Below are 18068 nucleotides of genomic sequence, written 5' to 3'. Positions count from 1 at the left end.
GACTGTGCTGATGTGTACCACAGAAACATTTACTAATAATGGAGATATTGTATTTTGGACAACTTGTCGTCCACTATTGATCATCTCATCAGAACACCATTTTAAAAACACTGTTCCAGACCCCCCCCCCCAAAAAAAATTTCAGTTCTGCTGTTGTTCTTAGTCATTATGTTTCCCAAGGTACACTGTGAGAAGAGCATGAGGATATTTTTAATTAAAAATGTAAATGCATTTAAACAGCTGAAAGAAATAGTTGTCCATCTGATGTCTGTTTCCTAATTTGATATGAGGGGCTGTTTGATTTGAGCAAATTCTGTGCACTCAAAGCCTGGATGAAAAAGGAAGCACAGAATCTTAAATTTTATTTATAAATATCCTCTTCTACCAATGCATAGCTTGGGACCCTCCAAGCCAAATGTAGTTTGCCAGTAGGTCACCAAGTGAGTACTGCTTCTCAGTAGGTTCTGGACAAATAAAAAGAAATACTAAATTTAGACACATTGATGGATAGATCTGTCAGTGAACATGGCAGTTAAAATTCATAGTAAAAATCTTGCTGGCAGCATTAGAGACGGAATACCTAATGAGGTGGACCTTTGATCTCTTGCAAAAAGGCATGTTCTAAAGAGTTTGTGCTGATTTTGAGGGGGAGCTTTTAAAAGAATGCTGCATGTTCATACTATTTGTCTTCTGTCTTCATTTTACTCCTTATTGCAAAGTTACATGAGTCCTGATGTGGCTTCTGGTAAAGAGATGAGTGACAGTTTTGAAGGAACAAGTGGAAGTAGTAAACAAGAAGGAAAATCTTCCAAGAAGCATAAGAAATCAACACGTACTCGTTCACGCCAAGAAAAATCCAACAGGCCCAAACTGACAATTTTAAATGTAAGTCAGCTACATTTGCTTAAGACTTACTTATATATTTATATTCCTGTTCTACCCCACGCATGGGTAAAAGATACTATTCCTGGCAACCCTGAAATTTCTGGTTGGGAGAATTACTTTGATGACAGAATATTTATGAATGAGATGTTTTTGCTACCCTGGGCTCCTTTGGGAGTGTTAGAAATAATTATTGATTCTTTTTATAGGTATGCAACACAGGGGATAAGATGGTGGAATGCCAGCTAGAAACACACAATCACAAAATGGTTACATTTAAGTTTGATTTAGATGGCGATGCACCAGAAGAAATTGCTACTTACATGGTAAGATCTTTCTTTATATTCATTAGCTGAATTGATGCCACAGCCTTCTTAGTAAAGCCACAAAAAAGTATTTCTGATCATTCAGAAGGGAGCTATTGAGGTGCAGCCTGATTTCTATTTAGCATCCCATTTCTGGATGTGTGTTTGGTGCCTAGTGTGGTGCTGATAGACACCCTGGCACCCATGGAAACCACATGCCAAGGCTCGCTACCCCTCCTATTTTTAATTATTTTTAACTTCTTCTTCTTTAAACCTTCTGAATGGGCTGGGATCAAAGCAAATGGCTGGCCTCTTCAAATTGACCCTGGGACCCATCTGGACCCAGAGCAATTCTTAGGAAGTAAAGATGGCTGATGGCTGCCAGATGATGCTTTGCTCTGCAGTGTGCTCATCCTCCCAGAAGAAGAATAAAAGGGGTCTCTGTGTTGATGCCTGGTAAGCAGGGAGGAGAAGCTAGACTTAGTCTATACACACAGGCAAATAGTAAGAGGGGATGTTTTTTGCCTCCCTATGAGTGACCCACTTTTGCACTCTTCTCTTTACTGTTTGGGAAGTCAGTGTGCCGTGTGGGATGAGAGGTACTACTCTGGCCTTCATACATGCTAGTCACAATTTATTGCTGTTGCATATGTGCAACAGATGCTTCAGCTGTTCATGAATACTGCTGCTAATTTGGCTCAGAGATATTCAATATGCTATCCTTAATTGCTCTGGCATAAGCAGGGCAAGTTGAAAGTTCCCAGTGACCCATCAACTAGTCCTTGAAGCTTGTGCATATTTTGAAATGCCTCTCCTGCAGTAATGCATTCATTTTCTGCTTAATCAAGATAGGTCAGTTACATAAGAGCAATGAATAATTTCTGTAGCTTTGCTCAGCTCTGTTGGCCAGGGAAAAGATCTGTTCATTTCAAATGTAAAGCATAAACTATGGTTCATACACACCCAGTTCCATATATGTGGAACTTCTTTCCACTGCATGCTATTTTTAAAAGATTTAAATTGGCCATACAGTTACTTCTTGTTATGAAGTTACTACAGAGCAAACACTAGAGAGAATGCAGTTTTAAAAAAATAAATATATATATATATATATCTGTGTATCCCTATAGGTAGAAAACGAATTTATATTGCCTACTGAGAAAGAGATATTTATAGAGCAACTGAAAGAAATCATTGACAAAGCAGAAGATATGCTTAGTGAAGATACAGAAGGGGAACGAAGTTCTGATCAGGGTGCAAGCCCTCAGCAAGACACCTGCAGGATGGAAAACAATGAGGTATTGCTAAAAAAAAACCAACCCACCAAAGGTAGATGAAAGTCTACTCTAATTGTCTTCAACAGCTTCCACTAAAAGAACTATGTGATAGTATAATATTTTTTGCTTATTTCATTAAGCAGAACTTTCAACCACAGATAAATGCCTGCAGACTACTAATGGTCTTTTTCATTTTAAATAGGTGAATCGGCAATCCCAGGCAAGAATGCCAGTGTACCAACAGAATGGTAAAAGTGTTTCCATGATTATATGTGTCAACCCGCCCCCCTAAAAAACCCTGTAAAGCAATTAATCTATATTGGATATCACTGACAATTATCTATTTTTAGAGTTCATCAGCCCAGCCACTAAACATTCTACAGAGCAAGCCCCAAGCTTAAGTCTGATTAGTGTCATGGGGGAACAGTCTTCCAACTGCTATTAGTCTTGCTAGATGGCACCATCACATTAAAGGGAAATGAGCACTGACTGATTGTTCTCCCTATTGCAAGTAATGTTTCTTCCTGACTCTCACTTACGTTGGCAAATCAGTTTTGAATATCATAGTAGCACTGTGCTAGTGACACTTCCATCCTTCAGGATACCTTTCCACCTCAAAAGAGGTTTGTCTCTGCATGTGCATATATGCACTACTGCAGACATAAAAGATAAGTGTAAGCATATTAACTGTGGATTTCTGGTAGTCTACAGGTTTTGGCAGAAGATGAAATCTAAAACATAACCAAGCCTCAAAATCCTGCAAAGATTGCTTCTAGCTTTCAATTCACTTATTATGGGTGCTATTCTAAATTTTGTTCAGAGTAAGCCTGCTGAAATTAATGAACCCAATCTTGTCATGTTCTGAATGCAACACTGTGTTTCTGTGCACAATTACCAGCACACGGTGAGATTGATTTCTGAGTAGGGATAGCAGGGAAATTCAGTTCTGTTTGCATTTAAAAGTGAACCTACCTTGCTCAGACTTTCTGAAAAAATATATGAACTGAAACATCCATCAGAATTCAGACTTTTCCAAATTTTGCAATGCAATTCTCCAGTCCAATAATGTTTACAAAAATGCATATACTACAATGAAATGTGCATAAAAATGCAATATATCAGGGGAAATTGCTCTGCGTATATTCCGCAGAACTCTGTACAAAAATGTGTATATTAGGAGAAACTTACTAATGAATTTTCATGATAGAATAATAGAATCATAGAGTTGGAAGAGACCACAAGGGCCATCGAGTCCAACCCCCTGCCAAGCAGGAAACCCCCTCAGAGCACTCCTGACATATGGTTGTCAAGCCTCTGCTTAAAGACCTCCAAAGAAGGAGACTCCACCACACTCCTTGGCAGCAAATTCCACTGTCGAACAGCTCTTACTGTCAGGAAGTTCTTCCTAATGTTTAGGTGGAATCTTCTTTCTTGTAGTTTGGATCCATTGCTCCGTGTCCGCTTCTCTGGAGCAGCAGAAAACAACCTTTCTCCCTCCTCTATGTGACATCCTTTTATATATTTGAACATGGCTATCATATCACCCCTTAACCTCCTCTAAACAGGCTAAACATGATGACTTTTTTAAAGAAAAAAAATCAAACTCCTATGGAAATGTGGAGAACTGAATTTAAGATGGATAAGAAATTGGGAGAAACTGATATTGGCATGTTTGCCCATCCCTGTTCTTGAAGAAACATGTCTAGGATTAGGCTGCAAGCATGACGGTAGCCATTGCTCTAGACTTCATTATTTCCATCAGCCTTGTGGAAGCATCATATTTAAATGTGGTAGTCTTGCATTATTGTTTTTTGAATTTCTTCTTGAAATTAAAGACAGTGTATCTTTTGCATTATGTGCTGATTTCATTTGAGCAATATCAGCCTCTTGCCCGTGTTTGATATAGAAATAGTGACCATTCCAACCCTCCTTTTGTGATTAGTTCTGCATACAGGAAAGCGGTGGTTTATCATTTGTCCTGTTGTGGAAAATCCAGCGGCTGAAGCACCAGAATTCACTTCATCAGCTCCTCAAAGTGCAAAGCAGGCTGACGCTCCAGGTACTTGAGAACAAATCATTCCTATATGTTCCTGTCCTTCCAGGCACTTACACAAAAATCATAGCATAAGATAGAAAACTCACTACCTTTTAAAAACTCATTTACTATTTTTCAAAAAGGAAACGCATGGGAAAGTGAAAAGATATAGCAGGAAAACATTAAAACTAACTACGTGGCCAATAAAAATATATTTGGATTTATTCAAGATACCATCTTCAGGATTTTCATTTCTTTTGTCACCAGGGTTTGATGGGCCACAATCAATAATGCAGAGGCACTTGCACGCAGAAGCCATCCACAAATGTGTGGGTCCCATAGCTTTAAAGTAGCAATTAGCTTTCCCCAGAAAAGGCATTTATTTCAATCATTCATTACTCAAGAGAATTGGAATAGCCAAGGGCAAGCGGAACAAGTTAGAGGCAAATTAGTGTCAAAACCTTGCTACAAAAGAGTACGCATTTATGAACATTGAACTTGATCCTTTTTGTTTTACATGCATAGATGTAATTGAAGTTCCTGTCACATAAATGAATTTTAAAGACTCTGTAATGCATGCACCACCTTGTTATTAATCTCAATTTTCCAGTTGGTTGAAATGGGCCAGTGCATCATTACTACTAATAGCCAATAAAGGGCAATACGTCTTGCATTAGAAAAATTGCTATATATAGCTGTTATAGTAAGTGAGAGTAGCCTGTCATTATGATCACATTTTAGCTGTAGATGTGAAACAAAATGTACACAATATTCTTGTTTACATACAGAAAATCATCTGTTTTAAAACTGCTTTAAGACAAGGAGAGCACTTCAGCTATTTAAAGAGTTTTATCATTCTGCTCTTACATTTCTGGTCATATGTTTGAGGCTCCATTTGAGGCTACAAACGGAAATGCCATTCTCTGAACTCAGGGTTTCCTTTTCTGTTATTTACAGATGTAGAACAGTCGGATGATCAGCAGCAGAGCTCTACAGCAACAGACAAACCCACAAACACAGCCCATCAGCAGCTTTCAGGTCAAAGGAGTGCCACGGACAGCCCCAAAGCAATTCCTACTCCTGCTCCTGCTCCTCTGACACAAGTCTCCACTGCAGCACCAACCTCCCTTCCACAGGTCCAGCCAGAAACATGCACTGCAACACCCCCAGTGACGGCTCCATGTGCTCCAGAACAGGTTGCTGACAACACAGGCCAACCAGAGTACCCTCCGCAACAACAGCCTGTTGCACCCAGTCAGCCTGGTACACCTGCTGCCCCCAGTGCAACTTCACTCGAAGAACGCCCTGAGGCTCAGCTTCCTCTAAATCCCCCATTGCAGGCACTCCAACAAATAGATGAAAACCCGTGTGTCCCTGAGACAGAGGCTGAACAGGGCACTGCTGGGCTGCCAGAGCCGATCCAGACTGCACAGGCAGCAGAAGCCTGCCCACTCCCTGCTGTCTCTGATGCGACTGTTTTGGAACACCAGCCTCCAACACAAATCCTCAACTTGCCAGACAGCAGTCAGCCTAGTCAGATGCCTCCTTCTTTTGCAAGCCAGGCAGTTCCTGTGTCTGCTGTCCCCGATCCTCTGATTGTAGCAGCACCTCAGCTTTCAAGCCCCCCTCACTCATCAGCAGCTACATCCCAGTTACAAGCCCAGTCCCAGCCCTCGTCATCTGCTGGCCTTGCAGTTAGCGGGCCCCAGCCGCCTTGTGCTGTAGAATCAGACGGTGAAGGGCCACCGAGAGTTGATTTTGCTGACAACACAATAAAGAGTCTGGATGAGAAGCTGCGCAACTTGCTCTACCAGGAGTATGTCCCGACATCTTCTGCATCTGCAGCAACACCGGACAGCTTTGTACCTATAGACCAAGGAGATGGTGAATTTAACTTGGCACCTTTGCCTGCGCTTGTGTTGGACCTGAAAGTTCCTGTAGCTGGCATGGATGTTAAGTCAGCTGAGGATCAATCTGAACTCACCACGTCTCCCGTTCCGGCAAGTCAACCTGTGGCTGTGGTGCCTGTGGTACCACTGACACAGAAATCATGCAAACCTCTGTTAAGAGTGCTGCAGTTTATGGGCTTTGTAAACCAGAATTCAGAAACAAAGAGCTGATGGTAGCCTTTTTCAAACTTTTGCACTTGTTATGCTGTGTGGTCTGCTTCACAAAGCAAATACATGGTTCTCAGTTATTGGTGCAAATTTAAAAATATTCTTTTTTTTGTGGTGTACAATATATGCCTTCATCAAACATTGCAAACAAGAAGATAACAATAACTCACAGTCATTATCCTTAAGAGACAAAAACCAAACTTGTCATTTGAGAGGGGTGCATTGTATTTGAGGCTATTTGAGGTCTAACTACTAAGATAGTACAAAGTCCTCTTAATTTTTTTTTTAAAGTAAACTTTACTTCCTCCTCCACTCAAAAGTTCTATGCACAGAGAGAAAAATCTGGTGCCCATGATCAAAATAAATTCTAATGTGTTGTTACCATTGGCCCTTACTTTCTGAACATTGGTGAAACCAAGCCTTATTTTAAACTTACATCTGCTCCTAATCTCACCCTGGGAAGAATTTGGGGCAAAGTAACAAGTGAACAGATTTTTTTTTTAAATGAAAGCTACATGGAGCTGAGTTGACAGAAGAATCCAGTACATGTTGGGATCCTGAACTGCCAAAAGCCTAATAGGGCCCACCCTAATATCAGTTGTTGTGATGTTATTTTGGCCAGCAGCATGAACACATGATGAATATTAGCTCTGTGAATTCATTATTACATCCACACTATTGCATACTTAGTTGAATCCCACCCTATGAAACTTTTCTCCAGTGTATGGGTTCATTCAGCTAAGGGTAAAGGCCCTAGTTCCAGGGACTGGAGAGCATGAGAGAGATGTGCTTTAGCCATTTGCTATTCCCTACACTCTTTAACCAGGATTTGGCACACTACCAACTTTGGCTGATAGTGCCCTATTAGTGCAGTCTGGCACCTCCTGGGTGCCATAAGCACATGAAATGCTTACCTTCTTTATAAGGCGTTAATCAGGGGTGGGCCAAAGGTGAATAACAAATTCATTATCCTTGGTGTATGGATGATTTCATAATCGTAACTAGCTTCCCCCAGAATTCACTAAAAATTGCAATATACACCTAAACACTCCACACATTATGTCATACTTATGACTCAAACACTGGAATTTAATGAATTGGTGTTTGTGAGTCGAGAACCCACCACCCACTTAGCGATAAATAAGACACAGGGACACATGTATTTTAGGTTAATGGGCTAAATAAGGCCACAACTTTATTGGTTACAGCATGTAAGTGGTATTGGTTTAGGCATTGGATCAAACAATCAATATATGACTCCACCCCGCTCAGCGGGGAGTCATGTGAAGGTTAACAACCAGTGGGAGGAGCTTGTTGATGCAAATACAACTGGAAGCTTCCCCTGATGTCACTGGGGGTCGTGCCATGGCCCTAGCCACCAGCAGGGCATCGGACAGGATCCACGACCCCCAGATTCAGCTATCTAAGAAAGACTAACATGGAACCTGGAAAATGGAAGAAAGCAGGTTACTGGTGTGTGATATACCTGTTTTAGGATAAATATGAAATAAGCTTGAGAGACGATGCAGACATATTTCTATGTAAATCAAACATTCTGCTTTCTTTTGAAAGGTTAATTTGTATTATGGTCCTTTTATTAAAGGTGAGAAAAGCAGAAGTTACTTCTACCAGCATCCAGCCCTCAGAAATAACTCATGGATCAACAAGCAGAGCAGGTAGCATCAATGAATTTAATGTCTATTCTTCTAATAGATACCCTTCAGACCAACTAATGTCAATGACTGGCAATAATTCTAGGAATCAAATTATGTGTAGTTGGGAATTTTCCTTCAGATATAGCTTCAGAAACTACATCAGAAACTTAAATATTTGCCTTAATTCATATGTAACTACTTACTAATTATGCATAATTATGCATAAGGATAATTATAATATATATATTATAATATATATAAATTTTTAACATATGATACAAAATATGGTACATTTAAACCCAGTTTGGATAATACTTGCCCCGACATGTAATGTGTGAATGAGATCACATTAATTTGACCACATGGCCTGGGCCGATAAACATTATATTTTATATGTATATACACCCTATTCAAATTTGGCATAGATCTAGCTGCTATACAAGTCTTGTTCTACACATAGACAGAAGGTAGGGAAAAGTATTTCCAAATATACTGAGGAGTGCACTCATCCCACCTCCCATTTATTTGTTTGTTTGTTGGTTTGTTTGTTTGTTTGTTGGTTTGTTTGTTTGTTTATGAGAAGGAAGTCATGGCTTTTAATAAAAAATCACATTGGGTGTTTTTGTAGATAACCGAGTGCCTTTTAAAGGGTTTTGTTTTAGTACCACTTAGAACCTGAAAGATATTGACTGATATTTCGCCATGCAGAATCTCAAGCAAATTGGAGAAATGTTTTTCTTGCTATTAACTGAAATGCACTCTTGAGCATCCTAACTCCTTTCTGGGAGCAACAGGGTGAATAGAACAGCAGAACTACTGGCACATTAGAAACCTTGCCACTTGCACAGGTCAAGGCAGAAGGTAGAGGGGAACTTAAACCCCCCTCCTTTTTGCTTTACCAGATCTCTGGCAGCTGGACCCCTTAGGATCCAGCAGATTCTTGGCCAGACTTGTGACAACAGAATGCTGGATCAGATGAGCCAGCAGGCTCTTCTTATAGTCTTACATCATGAACATTGGGATGGTTTCAAAACTTGCATCTGCCATCATAATTTACATTGTGTTCTATAGACACGAGCTGTAATCATGCACATTGCTCTGACCCATTGACACCGGGATTTCAGGCTTGTGCAGCATCTAAGAACGATACCATTAAGCTACATGTGTGTTGTGTGTGCTTTTTTAAAAAAAAATGTCTGCTCATATATGTATCCATTTTTGTTTCCAATGCATTAAACAGGACAAGCTGCAAACATTACTTCCGCTTCTGTTGGCACACCATCAGGACTCCCTCAGGTATTCTGAACTTACAATTTACCTGTGTATTGTTTTCCTTTCTACATTGTCATCTCATTCTTACAGCACTTGGTGTTAGAGCACCTGCTTTACATACAGGATGTCCCAAATTCAATCTCTCCCGTATCAAGATAGGGTTGGAAAAGACTCCTGCTAGATACCCTGAGTTGCTGCCAGTCAGTATACAGAAATTGACAAATGATCTGGCACACCACAAGGCAGCTTTCCATGTTCTGGTGTAGTAATCAAAACTAGGGCTGGTGAGATAGGGTTATATCCAGTGCTGCACAAGCCACTCACCCTTTCTCTGCCACTCACCCTTTCTCTGCATCCACAGATCTGACTCAGAGGGTCACCAATCATTGAGCAGATTTTGAGGGTGTGTAGTAGGCTGGTGGGGGAAGAGGAAAGTGAAGTTCCGTTGCATAAGTGGAAGTCCGTTACACAAGTGTAACAGCAACATTAAATACAACCCATGTTCTCCAACTAGACCATGTTCTTGTATGTTACTTCAGGTTGCTCAGAAAGATGCTTCTAAGAGGAGTGAAAAGGAAAATACTGCGCCGTTACTTGAAGAGAAAAGTAAATCTGAAAAAGATGACTCTGTGGATTCGAGCTGTAGTGAGAAACAAGCTGAAACACACGACAGCACACCAGCAAAAACTATTGGCAGATTTTCAGTGGTCAGTACACAGGATGAGTTAACTTTACCACCTGTGCATTCCTTGAGATACTCTGCGCCACCAGATGTTTATCTAGATGATCAACCTTCTAGCCCTGATATGAAGACTTCTTTGCGGCGTGTGCAGACAGCATCCTCTATCGATGTACTTTGTGGTCAGGATTCTAGTGATTCTGGCGATGAATCTCTTCAGAGGAAGCCATCTGCAGCTCCACCATCACCACAGAGCAGTAGTGCAGGAAATGACTACGTGAAAAAGACTTCATCTTTTCTGCAAAAGTCTGGAAAGTCCAGTTCACAAGGCCTTGATTCTCCTAATGGTCATGGATCAAAAATACCAACCATCAACATAACTTCTTTCCATTCACAGTCATCATATGTGAGCAGTGACAATGACTCAGAATTTGAAGATGCAGACATGAAGAAAGAATTGCAGCACCTAAGGGAAAAGTATGTTTCATTTCCATCAGAATGTCTGGTGTCATTTTGTGCGTTTGTGATATTTTTACAGCATTTAATCCATTTCTGTTTCTTTCCTGCGCGTTTATTACAAGTTGGAGTCGCTTGATATTCCAAGTAAATCAACTTCCTTCCTTTGGCCTGGTTCTCCTGAGCTGGCAGTCAAGTATCTGGATGGCATCACGTAAGGTTAAAGGTGAAAGACTGAGGTTGAAGGACGGCTTCAAAGGAGGATTAGACAAATACATGGAGGCTGTCAGTGGCTGCTAACACTGATGCCTATGTTCTACCTCCATTGTTAAGAGGCAGCTGGAATACCAGTTGCTGGAATTCAGGAGAGGTGAGGGCTGTTGAGCTCAGGTCCTGCTTGCAGACTTCCCATGGGCATCTGGTTGGCGACTGTGAGAAATGGAGAGTGGACCCAGTGGCTGGTCTAGCAGGCTCTGGTTTATGTTCTTCAGTTGGAGCAGCTTATTCCCCTTCTCTTTATTTTATAGGTGTTTTCCATTGTTGAAAATAGAATTGTTATATGAACCTCACACTTAGTCTGAAGTGGTAGAGTCCCAACACAGTAAGAGCTAGGCCTATATCAGAACATCTGAGAAGCAACAAGGTCATCATGACCCATGACACTTGTGGATGATAGCTTAATATAAAGTAAACACAGTTTTTCTTTCCATTAACAGGACGCATCTTCCAGCTCTCCCTCCTCCTACATGTCCCTAAAACTGTTCCTCTTTCTCTCACTATTCTGTTGCCCTCATCTAACTTCGTGTGAAGCTTTGGCCCTGTCCTCTTCTAAAACCACATAGCCTGTCATTTCTCCTCCTTTCCATCACAGTATCAACCTACGCCTTTCATCTCCTCTTCTGTATTCCTATATGTCACTGTTCACCCTATTTCTTATCCCAGTCTCCCTCTCCAGTTTCTCTTCTGACCTTTAACTCCTCCTTTTTGCATATTTCAGCTTACTTCTTTCTTTGTTTCCTCCAACTCTGCTGTTGATCACACTACATTACATTTATTTAATTACTTAATTTCTACACCACCCTTTCTCCCAACAGTGGCCACCTTCAGCATTTCACTAAGGCTACTTTCACCCAAATCACCAGTAATTTCCTTGTGAAGAAAGGGAGGATGCTCTGGAAAGCCTTGCACACCTATTTCTTGTCCAACAGCTGCCCAACAGCCCTGCAGTGCTGCCAGCTGGGTTTTACTATTCTGTAGTTGCTACCACTACCACCCTGTTTTGGTTGCCTACAGCCTCAGAAAAGGAGGAGCAACCAGGACTATTTAGTTAGTTGTTCAATCCTGGCATCCTGGACCAGTGCACCTCCAGCCAATCCGTCGCCATTTCTTATCATGACTACTGCAACCTTCTCCTGTTTGGTTTTCCATTTTCTTAACTTGGTCCCCTCACCTCTATTCCACACTCTTTCAAAATAATTCACCCTTTTCATTGCTCTTCTCATGTGTCATTCCTTTTTAAAGATCTGCACTGGCTTCCTGTCTACTCCTGCATCATGCACAAGCTTTTCAGTATTAACTTTTAATAGCCTTCGTGGTCATGCCTCCTTTTCTTTTCCTACACAGGATTTTTTGTGTGTGTCCCAGGTGGTATCATATGACTGGTTTTCTATTGAAATATTTGCTCTCATGCAGTGTCCATGAAAAAGACTGCCTGTGATCCTAATGTGGATACTATGTACAAATTATATATTAGACATATTCTGTGTGTGTGTGTGTGTTTTATGCACGCACGCACACACGCACACGCATGCACACACAGCCTTCTGCAGAATCCTGTTCTTACAGCTGCCAAACAGAAGCCTGTGGGAAACCTGCAGGCAGGATCCAAGCACTCGCCCCTCCTGTGGTTTCCAGCAACAAGTATTCAAAAGCATTGCTGCCTGCAACTGTGGAGGCAGAGCATAGCCATCATGGCTAGTAGCATCCCATAGCCTTCTCCTACTTAAATCTGTCTAATCCTCTTTCAGAACCATCCAGCTTGGTGACCATCACTGCCTCCTGTTGGAGTGAGTCCCATAGTTCAGCTGTGCTTGCGCATGAAGAAGTCATTTATTTTCTCTGTCCCAAATCTTCCAACATTCAGCTTCATCAGTGGTCCATGAGTTTCAGTGTTATGAGAGAGAGAGGAAGACTTTTCTCTATGTGCTTTCTGCATAATTTTATAAATCTCTTACCAGGTCGCCTCTTATTCACCTTTTCTCTAAACTAAAAAGTTCCTAAGCGCTGCAACCTTTCTTCATAGGGGAGTTGCTCCATCCCCTTGATTATTTTCGTGGCCCTTTTCTGAACCTTTTCCAACACACACACACATTTAAGCAGCACTTTGAATTTGATGTAACAACCTCCTTTCTGTTCTTCAGACACATGAAAGAAATTACTGAGCTGCAGACTCAGCAGAAGAAAGAAATAGAAGCCCTGTACATCCGGCTGGGGAAGCCTTTGCCACCAAATATCGGATTCCTTCATTCTGCCCCGCCAACTGGCCGTCGACGAAGAACCAGCAAGAGCAAATTAAAAACTGGGAAATTAATAAATCCCGTTGTTCAGCAGCTCAAAACAACAACATCCAGTACAAGTACGTACATCAGACAACTTTCTCCTATAAGTAACTTTACCAGTGCTATCCTTTTGCTGCCACATGTTTATGAAGTGCACATGATGTGTAGTGAAAAGCATCTGTGTCAGTTTTACATTTGCATTGTTCTCGCAGAGAGACTCAGGATTTCAAATTGAGGACTGTTTTGTAAGGCAGTGGGTTTTTTTGTTTTGTTTTTACATTTGCACTATTTGACCCCAGAACAAACGAAGGCCTGTTAAAATGGATTTACTTAGATTGACCTTTAGCACATTTTCCTGTTGAGTAAATTAACACGTAAATCCAGCACTGAAGCAACATTAAACACCACCGCAGCAACAGCATACGGAAACATTTGTAAAACCTTATTTCTGTGTCTTGACTTGACTGTGTCTTGATTAGAAAATGGTTCTGCCTGGTTGCAGCTTAGTCTTTGTGGTCTGAGCATGATCCAGCTCAGTACTGGAGAAGCACCAGGCCCAATAGAGTTCTGCTTATGTCTTTCTTCCCCTTAGCACACCAAGCCATTAGTAGGCATGGGGAGGGTGGCATGCACAGAAGAAGCATGACATTCAAGTTCCTCCACATGTGGCTGTACCTATATAGGATATATTTATATTAACATCACTAATAGCAAAACACCATTTTTTTGTAAAAAAAAAAAAAAAAAAAAAATGGGGGGAGGACCACCCTAATTCTCATAAGGCACTTAAAAACCCAACAGACTGTTTTATGATTTAGTTGCTTTTTGTTTCTGTTGGGTGGTATTCAACTAATTTTTACACACAATAAACCCACTGATATGAATGAACATGACAACATTATGTGCATTAATTTCAGTAGTTGTGGGTCCAGGCATTGTGCTCCCCAGTCCCCAGATAAATAAAAGACCACTAAGACTGGGTTTGGATCGAAACAGGCCACAACTTTATTGAATACAGATGAAAGAGGTTTTTGGCTTGGGCATGGGACAATCAAAATACTTCCGGCCCGCCCATTGGAAGTGACACATAGGTCAATCCAGGTGGGGGTTCCTAAGACTTACATCAAATAGGGTGACCCCCGAATCCCTTTAACGGGATACCCCAGCGTTTGGAGCAGCAGGCGGAAACTACAATCTCCTCTCCATCCAAGACAAAGGATTGCCCCAATGCCCAACTCAGTTACGACAATTGCTATGAAGTAGGCAAAGCCACTAGGTTGGAGCCAATTCGCTTGGTGGACAAATTCCTACCTAGCCCCATAAAATGGCGACCACAGCAAAGTCCTTGACTATCAACTTGAACCAAGCGTGAGGAACCTGACGAGGGAAAAGCAGGTAGGGCCCCAGGTGCAGGCCGTTTAAATGGCCAGGGAGCAGACCCGAGGGAAGCCTTCCTGCCGGCTCCACCCCCTCGCCAAGCCCATGTCCTAGCCTGCATCCCCGTTCATCATACCAGGATGCAGGCCAGGATCCGGCTCCTGATAGGCGGTGCGGGCTTACGCCCACACTATCTATCAGGAAGGGGCACTGATGTTAGGATTCTCTCATCAGGGGGCCTGGTGGAACCTCTGCTGGCCCTCAACACCGCCTCACGAAAAGGGTGAGTGCTGAGGAGATTGCTGGTGGGATGCAGTCCTCCACACCCCACACTGTTCTGTGGAATCTTCCAAGAGCAGATTTGAGGAAGGGGTGTGGGGTATGGGAGCCAAGCCCCCTTGCACTAGCAGGAGTCCTTGCACTGGCTTCTCCTAGTGGAATGGGGTAGATGACTTACCTTTTTAACATTGGTTTTATTATTTCTGTATACTAGGCTGAAGATATGATGGGTGATATTAAAAAGCACCTTTTAAATTGCATATTCCCGCCTCTCATTTTTGTCTGCCCAAAAGGAAGAATGTGCTACCCTTGGGAATTGCCCACTTCCCGCAGTCTTTGCTGTAGCTGATGTGGGGCATATTCCCTACAACCTTTGCATAGAAAATGCTGTAGCGTTTTTCCATACTAAGTTATGAACTTTTTGTGTTTGAAACTTGTTTACATGGGGATTTTTTTCTTCCATCCCATATGTTTCCAACCACGTCAGCAGTTTTGAAGTAAATTGGGGCGGAGGGAGAGAATCCTTGTAAAACTCTTTAATATCTTCATTACCATGCCTACTCATTGTGTAAAAGTTGATAGGTGAACAGAGATTTCTCCCTAATCTCTGTTCTCCAGAAAATGGGACAATGAAATTCAGTATTTTAATTATTATTTCTGACTAATTTCTACCTAAAAAATGTGAAGGCCATTGTAGTTCCTGGAGAAAGGGAGGACGGGTTTTGCTCAGCTATTCCATCTGATAGAGTGGCTCGATCTTGCACTGTTTTTCTGAAATGATTCCTTTCAGTCTTCCCCCCAACTGCCCTCAACCCAGGTGAGCAGTATTGCTTTTTTCGCACAATGCAGTTTCATCTCTGCCCTTTATCCAGTTTCTTCTTCTTCTAGGGTTATTCATTCATAGGATATTGGGAAATGAAGCAAGCTTCTTCAGGGAAGTGATGGTCTATCCTTTCCCTGGAGATCATTTTAAGGGAAGGCCAGATGAGTTCCTGCGAAAATGGGTTTAAGTTTGGGTGGTTGGGAAGTGGGGTGCATTCCGCCCAGATGCTGGATGGACTAAGACTTTAATCCTTTATGTACCTACTTGGGACTGAATCCCATTGCATAAAGTTTTAGTTATTTCTGAGTGGTCATGCGTAGGATAAGGCCGTGCGTAACTCTTTCAGGTCTCATGTCTCTTAAAGAATCCAGACAATAACAACACTGTTTTGTGTCCCCATTTTGTGTGCCCATTGGGGTTTTCATCTTGTGTTTCCCAAACAGTAGTCTTTCACAAACACATACATATACCAGATTTCTAAAATACACTTTTTTAGAAAATAGTTTGGATATGACAATGGAAAAGTCCTGAAAAACCTTTGCCATCACCTAATGTAGCTCTCTCAGTCATGGCATCCATCAATAATCCTATGTAGGTCTACTCAGATGTAAAATCTCACTGCATTCAGTGGGGTTAGTCAGCATACAAACATAGCTTATTTCCAAAAAATGTAAAATGGGGTGGCTCTGCAAATTTTGTTGGACCAAATTCTATTGTTTCTAGCCAGCATGACCACAGGTCAGAGACATTAGTAGACAGCATGGTGGAGCAGCTGCACTCGCCTGACCCATTGACAACTTAATCACTGCTGTTTACTAGAAGGTGGTGCCAGGGTGAGGTGGTAGGAAGGTCAGCACGGTGCAAACACTAGATTGGTTTTGCTGGTGTGTTTGCATTGTGCCAAACTTCCCACCTCCTTACCTTCTCCTTCTTGGTGAGGAGAAGTGATTCAGCTGTTGGGAGATCAGGTGAGTACCACTATGCCACCCACTACTGGGATCATAGGAATTGTAGTCCAAGGGTAGCTGTAGGCCCATAGCTTAGCTAAAGGCCCATAGCTTAGCTTAGCTATGGGCCTATTGTAAAGCTACTGTTTTGAAGCTACCTCTATTGTAAAGCTGCTGTCAGTGTTATTTCATATTATATTGGCATCAACACTTGCAAACCGAACAGCAGGTTGGTTACCTGCAGTTGGAAGTGTTTCAACTGTGCAGCTTCATGCAGCTGTAGATTTCTTGCACTGCTTCAAAATATTTGAAGCGTTCTTCAGGAATGACCTGCTAGTTGCAGCCAATCTTATTTCTTGGCGTTTGGTGATTTTTGCATGTATCCTTTTTTAGGTAGTGTATCAGACTGCAAAGACACTCTGGCTAAAGAAAATGCTAAAGCTCAGACTGGTTCTACTGAAGCAGCAGCACTAACTTCGTCCACATCAGCCATACTTGTAAAGTCAGTTCAGACCCAGCAACCCTGCTCTGTCAAGGCTTCCTTGTCCACTGACATCTGCTCTGGATTAGCTACTGAGGGAGGCGATGCCCATGAAAATTCTGCCCAAGGTGATTCTATATACTTGGGGTCATCATTCTTTCTATACTGAAATTAGCAATTATTTTAACATTAAAAGTGAATTTGTATGACGTTGGGAGTTGCAGGTTCAAATAGCTGCTCAGCGCACTGACTTGGGCAAGTTACCGTCTCGCAGTCTAAGCTACTTTATAGAGCGGTTAATAGAATAAATGTGATAAGAACAGAAAGGGTCCTATAGTGATGATAACATTATTATAATGGTTCTTCAATTATTGTGAAATTGTAGATGTCCAAGTCATTAATGCATCTTTTGATTATGAGCAATATTTGAAAGGTTAGTAGTGTGTGAAAAATGAAGTTATCACATGTCTTAGACTCACATTATAGAAGAATTGCCAGTTTTCAAGGAATTGTACATCTTTTTTAAAAAAATAAATAAGGAAATGGTCCTTTGTACATTTAAACAATTTGGTAGGAGGGAAAGGCTGGCTTACTTTTCTTTTGGTCTATATTCTTAGATCCAAATCTGGTGCAGAATTTTGTTCCTAAGACATTCTTTCATAAAATTGCCTATGCAAATATGGCATGGGAGCAATTAAGCTTTTACCACCTTGCAAGTTAGTTCCGTTATTCTCATGGGTTTCTGGCTTCACTAGAAGATCTCTATCTCATTTGAGACACAGTTTCATATAATAGTAGTATCCGTATCTTGCAGTGCACAGTTCCATAGATTAGTCACGATATGTGTAGCAATATTTGTTGCAAAGTGTAATGATGATTAAAAAAACAATACTTTACTCAGTTCTGCATGTCCTGCCAAACTAAT

At 41.5% G+C, this 18068-nt stretch overlaps 2 protein-coding genes across 5 annotated transcripts in view; one reads left to right on the top strand and one right to left on the bottom strand.

Annotated features, from left to right (window-relative positions):
• Window positions 1-18068, bottom strand: part of NINJ1 (ninjurin 1) — a 436658-nt gene that overhangs the window by 167018 nt on the left and 251572 nt on the right. The gene's annotated exons all lie outside the window — the stretch shown is intronic.
• Window positions 1-18068, top strand: part of WNK2 (WNK lysine deficient protein kinase 2) — a 113072-nt gene that overhangs the window by 69056 nt on the left and 25948 nt on the right. For all 3 annotated transcript variants that reach the window (XM_081848789.1, XM_081848788.1, XM_081848790.1), the window contains 11 exons: window positions 720-885; window positions 1092-1208; window positions 2318-2485; window positions 2667-2712; window positions 4407-4523; window positions 5457-6499; window positions 8220-8292; window positions 9512-9567; window positions 10083-10699; window positions 13099-13313; window positions 17056-17271. In XM_081848789.1, the coding sequence (XP_081704915.1) occupies window positions 720-885; window positions 1092-1208; window positions 2318-2485; window positions 2667-2712; window positions 4407-4523; window positions 5457-6499; window positions 8220-8292; window positions 9512-9567; window positions 10083-10699; window positions 13099-13313; window positions 17056-17271 (2834 nt within the window). The remainder of the gene's footprint in view (window positions 1-719; window positions 886-1091; window positions 1209-2317; window positions 2486-2666; window positions 2713-4406; window positions 4524-5456; window positions 6500-8219; window positions 8293-9511; window positions 9568-10082; window positions 10700-13098; window positions 13314-17055; window positions 17272-18068) is intronic.

Source organism: Podarcis erhardii (genome assembly GCF_964252035.2).
Source record: "Podarcis erhardii genome assembly, chromosome: 2".
Taxonomy (NCBI): Eukaryota; Metazoa; Chordata; class Lepidosauria; order Squamata; family Lacertidae; genus Podarcis; species Podarcis erhardii.
This window is presented reverse-complemented; position numbering and strand designations above follow the sequence as displayed.